This window comes from Coturnix japonica, chromosome 13, assembly GCF_001577835.2.
Source record: "Coturnix japonica isolate 7356 chromosome 13, Coturnix japonica 2.1, whole genome shotgun sequence".
In the NCBI taxonomy this organism is placed as follows: Eukaryota; Metazoa; Chordata; class Aves; order Galliformes; family Phasianidae; genus Coturnix; species Coturnix japonica.
In genome coordinates, this window is record NC_029528.1 from 13594715 (window position 1) to 13610465 (window position 15751).

Below are 15751 nucleotides of genomic sequence, written 5' to 3' on the forward strand. Positions count from 1 at the left end.
TCACAGGGAATGGTCAGTTCTTTTGGAAACTTTGCCTAGAATTCCATGGAAAACTCAGTGTTGGGCTTTTATGCTGTATAACAGGCGGTGTGGGATGGGGTGTGAGCATCTGTGCACTGACACTGCAGGGCTGTGGCTGGGTGGGAGGTGTGGGCTGTGTCCACAGCAATGCCTTTGCTGCTGTGTCCCTGGGACGTGCAGGGGAAGCAATAGATGGAAATGGCCTGCCAGGGAGGCTGGGGAGTTCTTCCTGTGCTGTTTGTATAGAAATAGTAGATAATGGGAGTTGAATTGCTGCTGGAATGTTTAGCAAACAAGTACATGGAGTTTACTTCTGCACTTCTCATTTCTTTCTGGGCATTTCTTCACACCATGACGGCGTGTACAAAGCAATGTGGTAAGCCCAGGTCCAGAAGCGGGTCCTTCCTCTGCTAAGCAAATCCACTGCATCCCATGGGCATCCCCAGCACCATGGGAGCTGCTGGCATCTCTGCATTGCCTGTGTGCTGGTCCCCGTGGAGCTCTGCCTGCAGCTCCCTTGCAGGGGGATGCCCACACTTTGGGAGATGCCTAATGATTGCAATGGCTCTTTTGGATTTTCTTTCCCCTTTATTTAAGAAGTTTTAGAAAGGATTTATTTTCAGAAACTGTTGAGAATTGTTCCCTGCAAACAGGAAACCTGCAATGAAAGATTAATTAGAAACAAACAAAACTTTTTCCCCAGCTCAACAAAGCAGAAAGATAAGAAATCCTATTTGTCTGGCATTTGCAGTGTCAAGATTTCCTTGCAGGAGTGTGGCTAATACAGATCAGTACAAATCTTGTATTAGAAAACAAACTGTGCTTTCATTTCTGGCCCTAGGCTCACATGTTTGTTATATCTGATCCCGAAGGCAGATTGACAGTTTGGTTTGGATTAAATTCAACACATGGTTTATGCCGTGCTTTTGATAAGGCTCAATAATTATCTGATATAGACTTTTTTTCATGTGGGCTTTAGTACATTAACAGCAGAATTGTCCATTCTGGGAATATTTTTGCAGTGTAACCATTGAGGAATTCATTTCTGGAGGGAAGATGAAATTACTGATTTTGAGAACTCTCAAGGTCTCAAGTAAAATTGAAACCCATTAACTCCAGTAAGCCTGACATGACCTGGTCAGGTTTCCAGCTATTTTATTAAGTGATAGAGAGAGAATTTTCTTTAAATATCATTGCAAAGGCAGTGGAGGAGGTGACTGGCTCACTGGGAGGTATCGGAGCAGGTTCCTGTACTTCTCCCCCCACACCAGGAACTGGCTCCATTCTCTGGGTCTCTGGGAATGAAGATCCATAGTGTTTGCACCTGTGTGTGTGCCTGCAAGATGGGATTACTGCGCATGAGTTCTGGCACCACTAACATCCATGGGATCCCAGAGCATCCTGCTGTGCCCTGTCCCCAAGGTGGCTCACAGGTACGTTGGTATGTTGGGTACGAGTAGGTATTAATTGGTACCTTATATATTTGTTACGTTAGTACATGGGCTTAGTTCCCTTCTGCTAAGGCTCTTAATCCAAAGTCATTCACTGCTGCTCAGTTCACTACAAAGAAAACAGGAGGGGAAAAAGATCCAAGACTTTGGCTGAATGAGGAGAGGGAAAAGGCAAGATGGGAATAACTTGCAGCCTTTGAAATCTGTGATTAGCAGCCATGGGTCTGGGAACATGGCTGCAAAGCACTGTGTTTGCCCTCACTGTAGCAAGCAGAAGTCCTATGGCTGACTCTTCATGGGGCCACCTCCACTGTCATGGGGCTGCCTCCACCTCTGATGCAACTGGTCAGCTCTGAAGCAGATGGGGATGGAGCTTGGCATTGCCCATGTCTGTTCATCAGAGTAAGTCGCACCCAGAGAGTAGCATGAGCCTGCCCAAGGGACATCACAATGAGCACAGCCCTTCCTTCCAGGCAGCGCAATGGCTTATTGATTTCTTTGGCCCACTTACCCCCACCTCTTCAGAAATAATGACCCTTCCACCCCAACTCTAAATCATCCCAGCCTGGCTCGCCCCTAAGCCCTCTAATCTTTTTGGGTTGTTGTTGGTATTTATGCTCGTGGAGGTTTATGATCTGTCGGCGCTGGCTGCTGAAATGCTTTATTTATCCATAGGCTGGGCCACACAGGGAGCGTCCTTATTCTGGTATCATGTTCAGGATGCTGTAGTTAAGGTTTGTGTCAGCACTTCCATGCACAAACCTTGTTATTCAGGGGTTTTGCAACTCTGTGGAAAAGAAAACCAGCAACCTGGCAGAGGGAATGAGGCTCGGAGGCGCGGATGAAAACTCAACAACCCACTGCCCATTTAGGGATTATTAGATGGGCAACCTCTTTCCTTGAGGAAAATAGCCAAAAACATCCTCCTCCTTTGGTTGAGCTTTTTAAAAAGAAAACCCTCTTTTGTGTGCTTGTATTTTGAGTCGGATGGGGAAAACACAGCGAGGTGAGACGCAGACTGGAATCCTCCCAGTACCCTTACAAAACAAATGCCCGGCTCGTTCAGAACAGCACTGCCCTGCTCTGAATGAGACGTCCCGATGTGCCTCAGGAGGAGCCGGACTCAGAGGAGCACATGGCTGCCATAAGTGCCTCGTCCCATCCAAGGACCGGCCTCAGCAGACGGAGCCCAGACAAGCAGCTCTGAGGGCTGCTCTATGAACTATGAAAATGAAAAATAGGAAGAAAAAGCCTATTGATTTTTTTTCTTTCAGTGGGGTTTCTATTTGCAGCCTCTCAGATTCCTAAAACGTGGTTTACAGCCCTTCTGGACATGGGATTTAGGGTTTTAGTGATGTTCCCGCGCCGTGCTGCCCGCTGCTCCCATGCCGCTGCCCTCCAACAGTAGGCGACACAGTGCGTGAATGTGATTTACTGCCCCGTTAGCGTGGGAGCTTGTGGGCTTATAAATTACTTGGAGATCTCTCAGTAATAGAGGGAGTGTGGTATAAGCAGGAGAGATAATAGAGCTTGGAAATAACTTTTGGGGAAAGCAAACTTTGGGCTGTTAGCGGGTGTGCGGTGCTGGCTGTGCTGGAGGAGTGCTGAGGCTGAGCAGCCCAGGCTGGGTGATTTTTATGGCTCTCTTTATGGCTGATGGGTTTTGCAGGCAGAGCAGGGTTGATAACTCAGCAGAAACGCGTGCGTAGCCTGTTGTCCTGAGATAGCAGGCTTGGGTCTGCATCGGGGGCGATATGTTGAAGCCAACCTGCCAGCCCCACTGCTTGCAAGAGGGAGCAGGCAGTGATGACATCTTCCCAGGCTCCAGCAGAAAGGAGGTGTGGTGGCAGCAGGGTATTACAGGGGGACTGGGAGCACCAAGTGTGTGCTCAGTGCTTCTGTTAGTGGGTGCTGAGCTGGTGTGACAGGCAGTGCTAAGCTGGAGCCCTAAAGCCATTTATTTCACCTCTAGGACAGTGCTGGCAGGTTCTGCTGTGTGCTTCCAGGTGGGGGCCACCCTGCAGAAATGATCTTAAATGGAGAAGGCGTTTGTTAGCAACAAATCAGTTAAACTCGTTAAGTAAAACCAGGTCTTTCCAAGTTAAGAGGAGTTGAAGAGATTTCTTTCAAAGGAGTAGCACGTTTCCAAATGGACACTGCTTCTGCCCACCTCTAGCATCAGCAGGGTTCCCACTGAGATGTTTCTGGGGCTCAGAGGGCGCAGTTCATGCAATTGCTTTGCTTGCCTTGCAAAGCCTTAAAGAAAGATCAAAGGAAAATATCTCCCATGCAAAGATGATGGAAATTTTGCATCTTATGTTTCAAATAAGTGAATTACTGATCAAAATCATCTCTGGAAGGCCCTGTTCCAGAAATAACTTGAGAGAGTTCTGTAGATAAAGAAGTTCCCCATGTACCTGAGCAGAGGACCATGCAGGACAGACCTTAGCAATGCAGGTGGTTGATCACTGTAATGTGGGGAAAGCAAAAGGAAACTTGTTGGCAAAGCACGTGAGTTGAGCTGGATGCTCATCTCCATGGCTGTGACTTCATAAAGCAGGATTTGTTTTTAGGTAAATCTCAGGCCTGCTCTGCTTCTCACCCTGACTGCCCTTCCTTCAATGCTGTCAGTGCAGGACTTTGCCTTCTCCAGGCGCTGGGGCCCTCAGGATTGGGCTGTGTCATTTGGGATGAGGAGATGGGAGGCTGATCTGAGCTGAGCATCCCGTTGGGTGCTGTGACTGAAGGAGATCAGCCCAAAGGGTCAGGACTTCTCCCCCTTAGTAACTAACAATGACAAACTGGTATTCAGGAAGCATTAAGCATTGAGGCTACTGCATATTTACCAGCCTTCAGCATTTTTTTTGGTAGTTTCCAAAGAACAGATTTGATCCTTGCCTTGAGCTTGCAAACGTCTCCACTCAGGGTGGAGTAGCAGCTCAGCTGGGTGCATCTGTGGGTCCCAAATGACAGGAAAATGAAACTTTACACCTTGGAAGGGAAGGGTGCAAATTATGGGAAGGATTTGGTATCTCTAACAGCCAGTCCTTAAAGCAGGCATGAAAAAATCAAAGCTGGGGGCAGAATTAGCTATCAGCAGCACATGTACTAATTAGCTGCTGAGTGAGATGGCTCCTGCAATTCCAGAAAATCCCGATTAGCCTCCAGGTATTGTTATACAACTGAAAGCTCCTGTTCCTGGTCACAGCCCTCTCCTTACAACCCAGTGCCATGTGGGTGCTGCTGAATCAGAGAGTGATGGAGCAGGGACACCTGAGTGTGTCCCATTCCAGTTGGCATCTTTCCCGTATAGGATCACTGTGTTATCTTGCCAGAATAAGCAAGAGTGGGACTGGCTGGAGCTTAGTAAACGGTTTGCAGAGGAAACTCGATAGAAGAAAAGTGGCACAGGATAATTTGATAGGGTTTCCAGGTATCGCTGCTGAATCAGCAGAGAAATGGGAGCTGTGTGCATTTGGAGAAGCCACGTTTCACATGAGGCTGCGGATAACAACCGTCTCCTTGGACAGCAGCTCCCATCTCTGTATTGCCTTTAGAAACTCAGTGGAAAAAGGCGTTCTGGAAATGCTGTCCTAAACTTGCATGCGCTGCTCGGCAGTTGCCACGCTTTACCCTAGAGGGAGTTGCTTTTCTGCAGTGGGAGCAGGGACCTGTGTGTTCCTTGGACGATGTCAAGGGACCGAGATGAAAGGAGCTACCTGGGTAAACACCAGGTCACTGCTGCGGTGCTGCCACTGCAAATGTTTATTTCTTTTATGGGGAGATCGGTCTCCAGTGATCATCTGTCTCCTTCTGACAGCAGTGTTTCACTGAGCATCTCTTGGATTTTCCATGTCTTGTGCTTTTGCTCCTGTTTTTGTGGAGGTCCCAGCTGACCTGGCATTGAGCAGAAGATACAGACATCAGTTTGGACCCCATGGGCCTTATGTAACTCCTGGGGGTGAATGGCTGCCTCTTTCCAGGCTGATCTGACCCATTTTAGGGTGGTGGGATTGAGGCTTCTTCCCTGTTGCTGTGGCCGAACAGGTTCATGGCTGGAGCACTGCAGGAAGGCCCAGCTGATGGAGTGAGGAAGGGAGAGAAAAGCTCCCTGGGTGTTTCAAATGTGGAATGTTTTTGTTGTTGTGTTTTTTTCTCAGTATCTGGGCTACATTTAAGGAGACAAACAGGCCACTTGTCAGTATTTTTAGTGGTGTGTGTGTAGCTTTTGTCCTCGAGCACCCTGCAGGGAGGACTGCCCTGGTTGTGTTGCAGCCTCCTGCCAGGCTGGGCTCCCCACAGCTCATACAAATGGGGTGCAGCAGCCCCTCTGGTTGGGCACAAGGCTGGCAGCACCCTGTGCTTGTTGTCTCCACTTTACAGAGCTCGCTCTGCTTTGTGCAAAGGTACTTCCAGTACTTTGGTTGCAGTTGTTTGCTGCTTCTGAGTCTGCTTCAAAACTTGCTTCCTCTATGGCTTATTGTGCAGGTAACGTGTGTTCAGACACATTGGTTTCTGTATTGCAGCCTTGCTGGAGATCAGGTTTGCTCTTTGATTTTGTTTTGGACTGCAGAGACTTCACGTGTTCTTCTCTAGGTTTTGTTTTTTGAATGCACATTTCAGCTGCTCAGAAATGCTAATAGACAGCTACGTGCAGCAGTTTGGATTGCTGAATAGTTTTAATTCCTGCATGTCAGGGCAGTTTGTTTCAGCAGGAGTGTTTTCTCCATAATGAAATGTTTTTTTGGTTAACAAAGGCAGCTGTAGCACGGCAAGCTTCCCCAGTGTAACTGCTGGGGATCTGGGATGTCAGGGGTAGATTGGGGCTGTTTGGTATAGCCTTGTTACCATTGCCTTCAAGGCAATATCACTTGCAAGGATGTCCCTGGTCCTCTGAAGGGTGATGCAGGTGATCTGAACCAGGAGTGCAGTTTGTGTGATGTACTAACAAATACCAAGACTTTCTCCCAAGCAGAGAGTGGAAAGAATGGTGGGAAGGTGGGGCACTGCTTTGGGTTTTCTTTTGCCCTCATTGAACTTGCAGGCGTCAGAGGTAACTGTGGTAAAGAGCTTAGGAGTTCTCCAGAAAAACCATCTAGGGAGGAGCCCTAAAGGGGAGCATTTTGGAAAGATCAGGCCTGTGCGAGTAGTGATTTCTATAGATCAGGACTGTTGTGAAGTCTGTTGTACTGTAATATATCCTCCAGAGTTGATCCAGCCTTCTCTCTGAGGGTTACATGGTACAAGTTGGGTTTAATCAGCACCATAGGAAGCATCCTGGGCAACCTACATGCAGTAAAGGCACGATGCTGGGGAAGGCTTCAGCTGGCACCTTGGTTTGGGTTGCAGTGATCATATCATCTCCAGAATGGAGCTGCCTAACAAATGTGTATTTCAGGATCTAAACTTTCAAGACCAACCATCTGAGCTGCAGAAACTCAGAGCCCCTGCAGATCCAGGTGGGTGCAGAGAGACCTGCAGTTTCTCTTTGAAACCCTGTGCTGCCTTGGGGAGATGAGATGCTCAGGGGTGGGTGGTGCAGGAAGATCTGCTGCTGATGTCCCTCGTTGAGATCTTCTTGTGCCCATCTTCCATAAAGCAGCCTGGCTGCTGTGAGCCTGTTGGGTGAGGTGTTGGGTGGCTTCAGGCCAGACCTGTAGCTGCTGACCCTCAGCTCCCTTGCTGGGCAGTGGCTGCTGGTAGGCAACCTTGTGCCACTAACAGTGGAAGTCAGAAGGACCACCCAGTTCTGATAAGGACAATTTAGAAAGGAAGGAGATGGTTGTGAAAAGAGGGGCAAAGGGGCACAAAGGAGGGGGGGAGGAAAAAAAAGAGGAACAAAATGAAGATCAAGACCGCTGTTAAGCACACTGCCTGTGAGGGAGGTCTCGATCGTGCCTTTTCTAATCTAGAGCCAGCAAGGATTGCATTAACAGCTTCAACGCCATGGAACAAATTAATCCCTGATGTAATTGAAATCGGTGAGGTCTCACAATAGGTGAGTTTGACCCAGTGGGATAGAAATAGAACAAGTATTGGAATGAAGTAGTGAAATGAAGTCACACTGTTAAGACACTGGTATTTCATTCCTAGAAACAAAGGCCAAACAAATGCAGAGAATACATGGCTCTGCTGGGCATGGTTGAAAGCTGCTCAATAATATCAAGCTTTGAAGGGATATTTCTGTGCAGGGAGGAAGTATGTAGGAGAGATATAACAAGCATTAGAAAGAAAGACAAAGGAAGAAAGGAAGAAAGAAAAGCCCTGCTTGCTTGTTGCCTGATTGATGGCTGTGGTAAAATAACACCAGCTCAATTTGAAGAAGAAAAAAAATCACAACTGGGGGGAAAAAAGTCAGAAAAAGAGTTAGGGTCTGAGTTGTATTTCTAGAGAAGGAAATACAAGTACTGTGGCAAGAGGTGGTACACTGCAGATACCTGTTGTGTGGCTGAGGTGCACGAGGATGGTTTGGTTTGGCTAATGGAGGCAGCAGGACCTGGTGCTATGGATAGGAGGCTGCTGTGGTCCTGGTGGTGCAGTGAGAAGAGCTCGAGCACGGCACAGTGCAGGCTGGGTTGGAGAAAGGGGAATGTTGGAGGGGTGGGCTCGCTCTTGCAGACTGTTATAATAATAAAGTCTCTCAGCTGCAGCCAGCAACCTGGTTTTGGGTTGGTGAGAATGGGCAGGTGGGGTTAGTGTGTAGAGGTGTGTAGAGGATGGTGCTGTTGGTGCTGGTGATGTGCTGCTGTGCAGCTCTGCCAGCAAGGGCCAGGTGCAGGGATGCCTGGTCCTGCAAACCTTCCACCTTCTTTCCTTGCTTTCATGCAGTGTGCCTGTGTTTCTTTACATCATTAATCAGGGCTGAAACCTTGCTCTTCCCCAGCCTGAACCGTTTCCCTGGGTGGAACGAGTTGAAAATGTCACCTTCTAACAAACGGCGTGATTTCACAGCGCTGGCTGAGCTTCAGTCCGTCATCAAAAGGAGAAACTTGGTTTTCTCGAAGGCGTCATCGTCTTCCTCTAGAGAACGGCCAAGCACTCAGTGATAGGCCATAAAACATGTGTTTCCTCAGGCTCTCTCTCAGGTTCCTGGTTCTTGGTAATCCCTTGTGCTTACCACATGCTAGCGAACACGGTTGTGTTGCTGTCTGCCATCTGATGGTGCTTTGCAATGGGAGGGCAGTGTTGGCCATCCCCAGGAGATGTGCTGAGCACTTCGGGGACACGAAGGACAGCTATACACAGGACCTGCCCCCACGTGGCTCTGGGCTCAGCAGGACTCTGAGCTCTGAATCCAATATGGACCAGCACCGCGCTGTGCTCCTCCAGAGCGTTCTCCTCTCATTCTGCACTGCTGGAATAAAACGGGAAGGGCCGCCTCGGCCTCCCTCCCCCTCGGCTCCATCCCTGAGTGCCGTACCATGCTGCCCTACACGGGATGTTCGCTCTCCGGACCCCGATGCGGGGTCGGGTCGGGCCGGGAGGCCACCAGGGGGCGCGGCGGCTGCGGGAGCGGAGCGGCGCGGCGGGCGGGGACGGGGACGGGGCGGTGGGTGAGGAACATGGGCGTACTTGGCTTTCTTCCTTCCCCAGCATGGCGAGATGAAGGCTGGGAGGAGAGCGGAGAGAGGGAGCAGCCTGAATGCATCCCAAGGAGAAGCGCGAGGGGGAAAGGTGTTGTTGAAGCTGAAGGACGCTGTTGGTACAAGGATAAATAGACGTAAGCTGGACGTAAGTACACAAGATGCTGGAGAATGAAGTCGTAGAGTGTTAGGAAAGTGTCTTTCTGAAACAGCTTTCTAAAGGAACAGAGGCAAAAAGTGGTTTCTAACTTGATTTGCAAATGGGTGATGGAGGTGATGGGGCTCTTGTGGAGTTTTAAATGGGACTTTCATGTGTTCACTCTAAAAAAGCAACCCAACCCCAAGCCAACCAGTCAAAAAAGAGCCCAGAAAACCAAAAGCTCAAAGCATCTTAAGGGAATACTTTGTAAGCACCATCGGTGGAGTCTTTTATGGAGTTGGAGTGTCTGGTGGCTGTGGTTGGAAGAAGTTCCATGGCACAGCACGTTGCCCTTCGTGCTGCTTGTCCATCCAAAGGGGCATCTGCTGAGACAGACAGCGACAAGACTCGTTGGGGAGATTTATGTCAAAGGGAGAAAACCTTTTTCTGTGAGTAGCAGGAAGAAGTCACCTTGCAAGACAGCAGAGCAGCACAGATCTGAAGTGCTGCTATAATGCAAGGTTTATACAACATCTGCACAATTCCAGCAGTGCTGTGCCATGGCCTCTCCCATTGGATTCACTCTGAAGTGCCCTCTCCCTTCAGCTGGGCTTCCTGCTGTGCATCCGAATGTGGAGAGCTTTGCATTAGATTAATTTCCAAACGTGCTCTTGAGCACAAGGAAGTGAGTGCGTCAGAGCAGTGCACGTCCACTTGTGTCTTGCTTCAAACTGCGCTGTGCAACGTGATTGTAACACTATCCCGGCTGTGGGTTGACTTTGCAGTTAAGAAGGAGAAAAGGCAGCAAATAAGGAGCGCATTATGTTTCCCTGTATGTCAAAGAATGGCTGTGGTGGTGAGCTAGCAAATCTTGTCGTAATTGGCATAGAGGAATTTTGCCAAAGTCATGGAAGCGGAGCGGTTTGTTACTTGCCTTTGCAGACTTGAGAGAGATCTGTCTTGGATATCCTCTTGTTGACCTTATTAAGTTAACTTTCAAGTCTTTAGAAGGTCATGGAGACAATCATTAATATTAGGTTGATTTGATGGCTGAAAGGTAATGAGTATTTCCTGCTTATCAGATTGGGTTCTGAAAGGACTTTGAGTCGCTTGATTTGTTTATCTTTTGAAATCAGTACGGCCCTTGGTGAGAGGGATTTGGTATTTCTCGTTCCGTTTGGGGAATGACGTACGGTTTGCTCTCTGATGAAGCTTGGAGACTGAGTACTACAGAAAGCAAGAAATCAGGAAATTCTCAAGTCCAGCTCCCACCTCATTTGGCCGTGCTGTGGGCCTTGGACATGTGACGCTGTAACGCTTTATGACACGAACAATAACATATTAACATTCCCTGTTACCGGAAAGCTAAAAATAGAAAATGAGGCATGTGCAGAGGTTGGTTGGATGGCAAGCCAAATCCCGTAAACATGGCTTGGCACGGGAAGGATTGCATTGACCTCGGCGGGGCTTTGATTGCTCGTAGTTCAAAACAGCGCTGTGGCGTTTGCAGGGTTGTGGCATGAGCTTGTGTAGGACTAACATCATGGTGCTGCTGTCAGGGGCTCTTCTGGTTCTTGACCGTTTCTTGGATTACTTCATGCTGAAATCTTAGGCAGCGTCAGCAAAATCATCTTTTCGCCAGCCCTCTGTCTGGGATTTAACAAACAGCAGAGCGGTTCTCAGAGCTGGTGGGTCGTTGGGAAAAGGAAATAAAGGAAGAATGAAAATGAAGCCGGATGTGATGCTCTCTGTTAGGTTTTGCAGACTATGAGCAATTGGCAGAGAATTGGATGGTGTTCAATATATCTGCTGTTTTGAGATGCTGCAGTTGTCTTTCATAGACAGTGGTCCATACCAGTTTGAATAGGTTTGCAGAATAGACCATGACCCAGCACCAAATAGCAACTAAATATTGGAGGAGATAATGTAGGAAATCCTTTTTCTGTCCCAGGAATGTCCTCTAAAGCACTTCCCAGGTTTGGAGCTAGAAGATGCAATTGGCCATTGATTTCAGGGACCTTTTGTGCTGAGCTTTGTATCCATAGGTGTTACTGTTGCAGGCAGGAAAGGTACTGCAGCTGTTCGGGTCTGGTATTGCAAGCTGGCTTTTCTGTAGGGCTGCTAAGTGCCCCCTGCACGTGCAGATGCTTGGCCCAGGGCCTCCTCTATGCTTCGTTGAAGCAAGCAGAAAGGCAACAGCAGTTTCCAGGGAGCCGGCTTATGTGCTTCTTGCAGGATCTGTGCTTACAAGGCAGATTGTGTGGATGATCAGATTAAAAGGCAAAGGAAAAGGTGGTCATTTTGTGTATAGTTTACATGCAGAAACAAGAAGTACATGGTTTAAAAAAATATTTAATTTTGCTTTGGTGAACAGAACCTGAAGCCCTTAAGTTTTACAGCCCAGCTCAGACCTGAAGACATTTCTGTATTCATTTTGGTGTGGTCATGATTGTTACAGACGTATATTTTGGGGTGAATGGACTTGGTTTTAGGTGACCTTGAGTGAGTGCTGGCGATCAGTTACTGAAGGAGGCATATGTTACTAATTTTTTTGAGCTTTATGAAAGAGAGCCCCACTTATGGTATATATAAATGGGCTTTCTTATCTCAGTAAAGTTAGCTGCTTGAGGGAGTATGCTCTGTAGGGCAGGGATACTGTGAGAATGGATTTCAGCAGTGATCAAATAGGTTTTATCTCATGAAATCAACACTGCATGAAATTTTATTTTAGAATATTGATACTCTTTGCTGTGGGCCAGATGCAGCCCAGGCTGGCACAGCTAATTCACTTTGGCTATACTCCAGCGAAGCATCCTGTTTCAGCAAAGTGATTAAGCATGTGCTTATCTTTAAGCACACAGCCAAATCCTGGTGATTTCACTTCTCTGCTTCTCTGTGTTGGGGCATCTTAACCAGGGGACAGCCACAAGGAGAGAGTTTACAGCTCCACCTTCCTTTTTCAGGACTTCTCCTCCTGTTTTAGAGCTAGGTCTGTTATTAGAGAGGTGATGGGCTGACATAGGCTTGGGCTGGGCCTGGAGGGGTTTGGTGTCTCCAGGTGATCCCGGCTGGCCCTGCTTCAGGCCGTGCTGTTCTTGGTCACACTGCTGGGGGTGTGGGTGAGGGCAGAGTTGTGTCACACGAACAGCCTTCAGTCAGATGGAGCCCTACACCTGGGAGACTTCATTCTGCTGTGGAGGTGCTTGCCCTTCTTGCAATGTGAGGAAAGGTGATACTGGCTGCTCTTCGTGCTGTGCCATACAGGAAGACTGGCAAATGCTTGCAGGTAGATGCATGGCCTGCTTGGAGCTGCATGCATGTGTGTACTTTGCTTGCAGGCTGGGGCCTCTGTGCTGCAAGTGCTTGAGCTCCAGGTGAGCACAGCTCATCTCATCTACTGAGGAATCTCTTAAGAAATTTGCTTTAGCAAATTAAAACCTGTCCTTCCCTAAAGCTATTTGTTGTGTTAGATGCTGAGACTCTGTTGGACTGGCCAGGTGGGTACAGTCAGGATCAGGGCCTTTGTGGTTGGTCCTGAGCTCTGTGCACCTGAGCAGACACCAGGGCTCCATCCTCCTGAATGAGTGGGAGGGGGCATAGGGCTGAAGGCTGTGAGGTGCAGGAGGGGAGATCAGACACAGCAAAGAAAATATCAGGGAATGCTGATCCACCTCAGAGGTGTTTCAGTACAAATAAACAATTAGAATGTTTTGGAAAATAGGTTGCTTTTTCTATTTTGAAGTTTCCAGGAAAGCAAAACAACCTTCCCTTCCCTTCAAATCCCACCTGTTTTGGTTTTTTTTTTTCCCCAGGAAAAAAAATAAATGTGAAATTCATTAGCATGTGGTGAAAGCAATGTAGCGACGTCATCTTGATTTAAAATCTGTTTTAAATCTTAACATGATGGAGCCAGAATCCTAACAGCAAATAGCCTTGCTTTTGAGGGTATGAGGCTTGATGTCGATGTTATTTGAACATCTCTACTTCTAGTTGGTCAACATCCCTTTTAGCAATATTATTTGAAAAGAAAGGTGGAGGAAGAAGGAAATAAATAGATAATTATTCATGCTAGAAGCCAAACGCAGCTCACTTTGCTCAGAGGTAGCACTGGTGACTGGAGAGGAAAGCAAGCAGAGTTTGATGCCCATGGGAGCTAAGAGCACTGCTGACCTCGTGCCATATCCTCCCAGCAGGTGCAGTGGCTTGTTCTGCTCTTGCTTCTTGCTGTGCTGTTTTCTGACAGTGGGAAATATTGCTAAATATTAATTGTATGATTCTTGCCCCTCACTTATGTCATCCTGCCGAGTGTCTGTTTAGATACACTGTTTTCTGTAGTGCAGCCTGAGCGCCTGGCTCCTGCAGTCTCCTACTGACAGTAAAATAAGAAAGTTAAACCAGTTTCTTTCCTAGGACTTGGGATCCAAATATTGTAATCCTAGCATTTAATAAGGGCAGCAAAGGCGATCCTGTAACATCCCCGTAAACCTCATTGCTGCTGCCACTGTGTTGAATATAATGTTTTTGTTTGGGTTGCTTAGTGAAGGTCTGGTGCTAAGCAGCACTGCCTGCCTGAAGTTTTCCTCCTGCTGCTGATCTGTGTGTCTATTTGATAATTGGAAAAGCTAAAAAGTTCTTTTGAGGTTTTGACGTTCAGGGAGTATCTGACTACTTGGCTTCAAAGTATGCACTGCTATGAGACGACAGATGCCGAAGGATTAAGAGAGACCATTTTGTGCACTTCGGCCACTTGCTCCCCACTTTCTCTTATGTGTTTGAGAATCACAGAATGACCCAGGTTGGAAGGGACCTCAAGGATCATGTAGTTCCAACCCCCCTGCCTTAGCAGAATGGACCTGTACAGGGATTTACTGACCCCTTTTCATTTGTGTTGCCAGTTTCATCCACACCCTAATATATCAGAACATTATTGCTTCCAGGCTGGATGGACAAGCATGCTGTAGCTGGAATGTGTTAGGAGCTGAAGCTGTAGCTCTGCTAGGTGTGTCATCCCTTTACCAGTTCCAAACTTAGTGAAATCCCCACATGATTCTTATTTTGTGGTGGAGTTCGTTTCTTACATGCAAACGGCCGCTCAATTATCTTTTGCTGCTTTTGGTGTCTGAATGATCTGCTGTGCTGTGATGGGAGTCTGCCACCAAAACATTATCCATTGGTTAGATTTGTGTGGGTAGCGTGGACGTAGTGCAGAAGCTCTCAGGGGCAGACTGGGATGCAGTCTCTGGTCTTTTGTGATGTTTGAGTGTGAATTGCTTTTGGCTGTGTTGCTGAACCTCCCGGCTGGGAGGGCCTTCTCCAGAGCATCTTGGTTGCCTCCTCCTCTGACCTTGGGCAAGCCAGGATGGGTCTGGAAGCAAAAGCAGGAATCCTGTTTCAGTGTTTCTTGGGAACTGTAAGTTAAGATTGGAAACAGTATAACAGAGAGAGGCAGATGTGACTGAGAAAGTTTCTGGTAATGTTTTGAGGCTGTAGTTAACTAAGGTTAATTTACTCCATTGGCCAGAAAAAACACAGGCAGAGGCTGAAGCGCCCAGAACCCCGCTGGTAATGGCCTCTCAGCTGGACACGTTGGTTGTGCTCTTATTGCTTGTACTACTTGCTCCAAACATCCCCTCCCCAGGTTGGGATGGATAGAGATGCATCAATAGACAGTCAACAATGATCAGGCTTCACTTACAGCCAAGCAGGCAACAAATTTACTCTGAAGAGAGCCCACAAATACACGACACTTTTATCTTACTAGATTTTATGCCTGTCTGTAGCTAGAATCCAGTTTGCTAGCATCAGCATAAATGGGTTTTTCCCTTAACTTCTTCCCTGCCATTAACCCACAGATACAGCACAAATTCTCTGAAATTGAGTTGTCAGTCCCCATGTAGCTTGGTAGAGGCTATGAATATGCAAAAGTGAGCCTAATTTATGGCCAGTGTGGCTGACCAGGCTTAAATCAAAGCAGGACTGAGCAGCAGTTTTTACTCAGCCACCCCCCCACATACAGTTTGATTGTAAAAACTCAGGTTTGGTTTACTCTCTAGAGCCAGCTCTGGGTAGAATTACATTTTGAGTGCCTGATACCACGGCCTCGACTGTCAAATGAAGGCCAGCCAAATCCCAGTCATCTTGCACCACGTGCCCTTTGGCAGGTTGATGTGTAATCTTTCTACCCGAGATGCTTATTTTGTTTCATAGTCTGATCTCTTTTCTTTTCCCCTCCCCACCACTTTCAGATGTTTGTTGCCGAGGAGAATGTAGATTTTCGGATACACGTGGAGAACCAAACGCGAGCAAGAGACGACGTGAGCAGGAAGCAGCTCCGGCTCTATCAGCTGTACAGCAGGACAAGCGGGAAACACATCCAAGTGCTGGGCAGGAGGATCAGCGCCAAAGGAGAAGACGGAGATAAATATGGTAAGAATATTTACTGGGATCCCCCAGACTCCAGTTCAAAAGCTTTTATTCACTGTGTTGGCCTGAGAACCTTGTGGGAGAAAAATGAGAAGAGCAATAAAATGCAGAGGATCGCAGGGAGATAGGAAAAA

General features: G+C 47.7%; 1 protein-coding gene across 2 annotated transcripts in view; it reads left to right on the forward strand.

Annotated features, from left to right (window-relative positions):
• The window catches only part of FGF18 (fibroblast growth factor 18), a 62726-nt gene that overhangs the window by 5944 nt on the left and 41031 nt on the right, over window positions 1-15751 (forward strand). Inside the window, exons 3-4 of one of the 2 annotated variants that reach the window (XM_015876425.2) lie at window positions 9066-9203; window positions 15440-15620. In XM_015876425.2, the coding sequence (XP_015731911.1) occupies window positions 9066-9203; window positions 15440-15620 (319 nt within the window). The remainder of the gene's footprint in view (window positions 1-9065; window positions 9204-15439; window positions 15621-15751) is intronic. The other variant, XM_015876426.2, reaches the window with a different exon arrangement.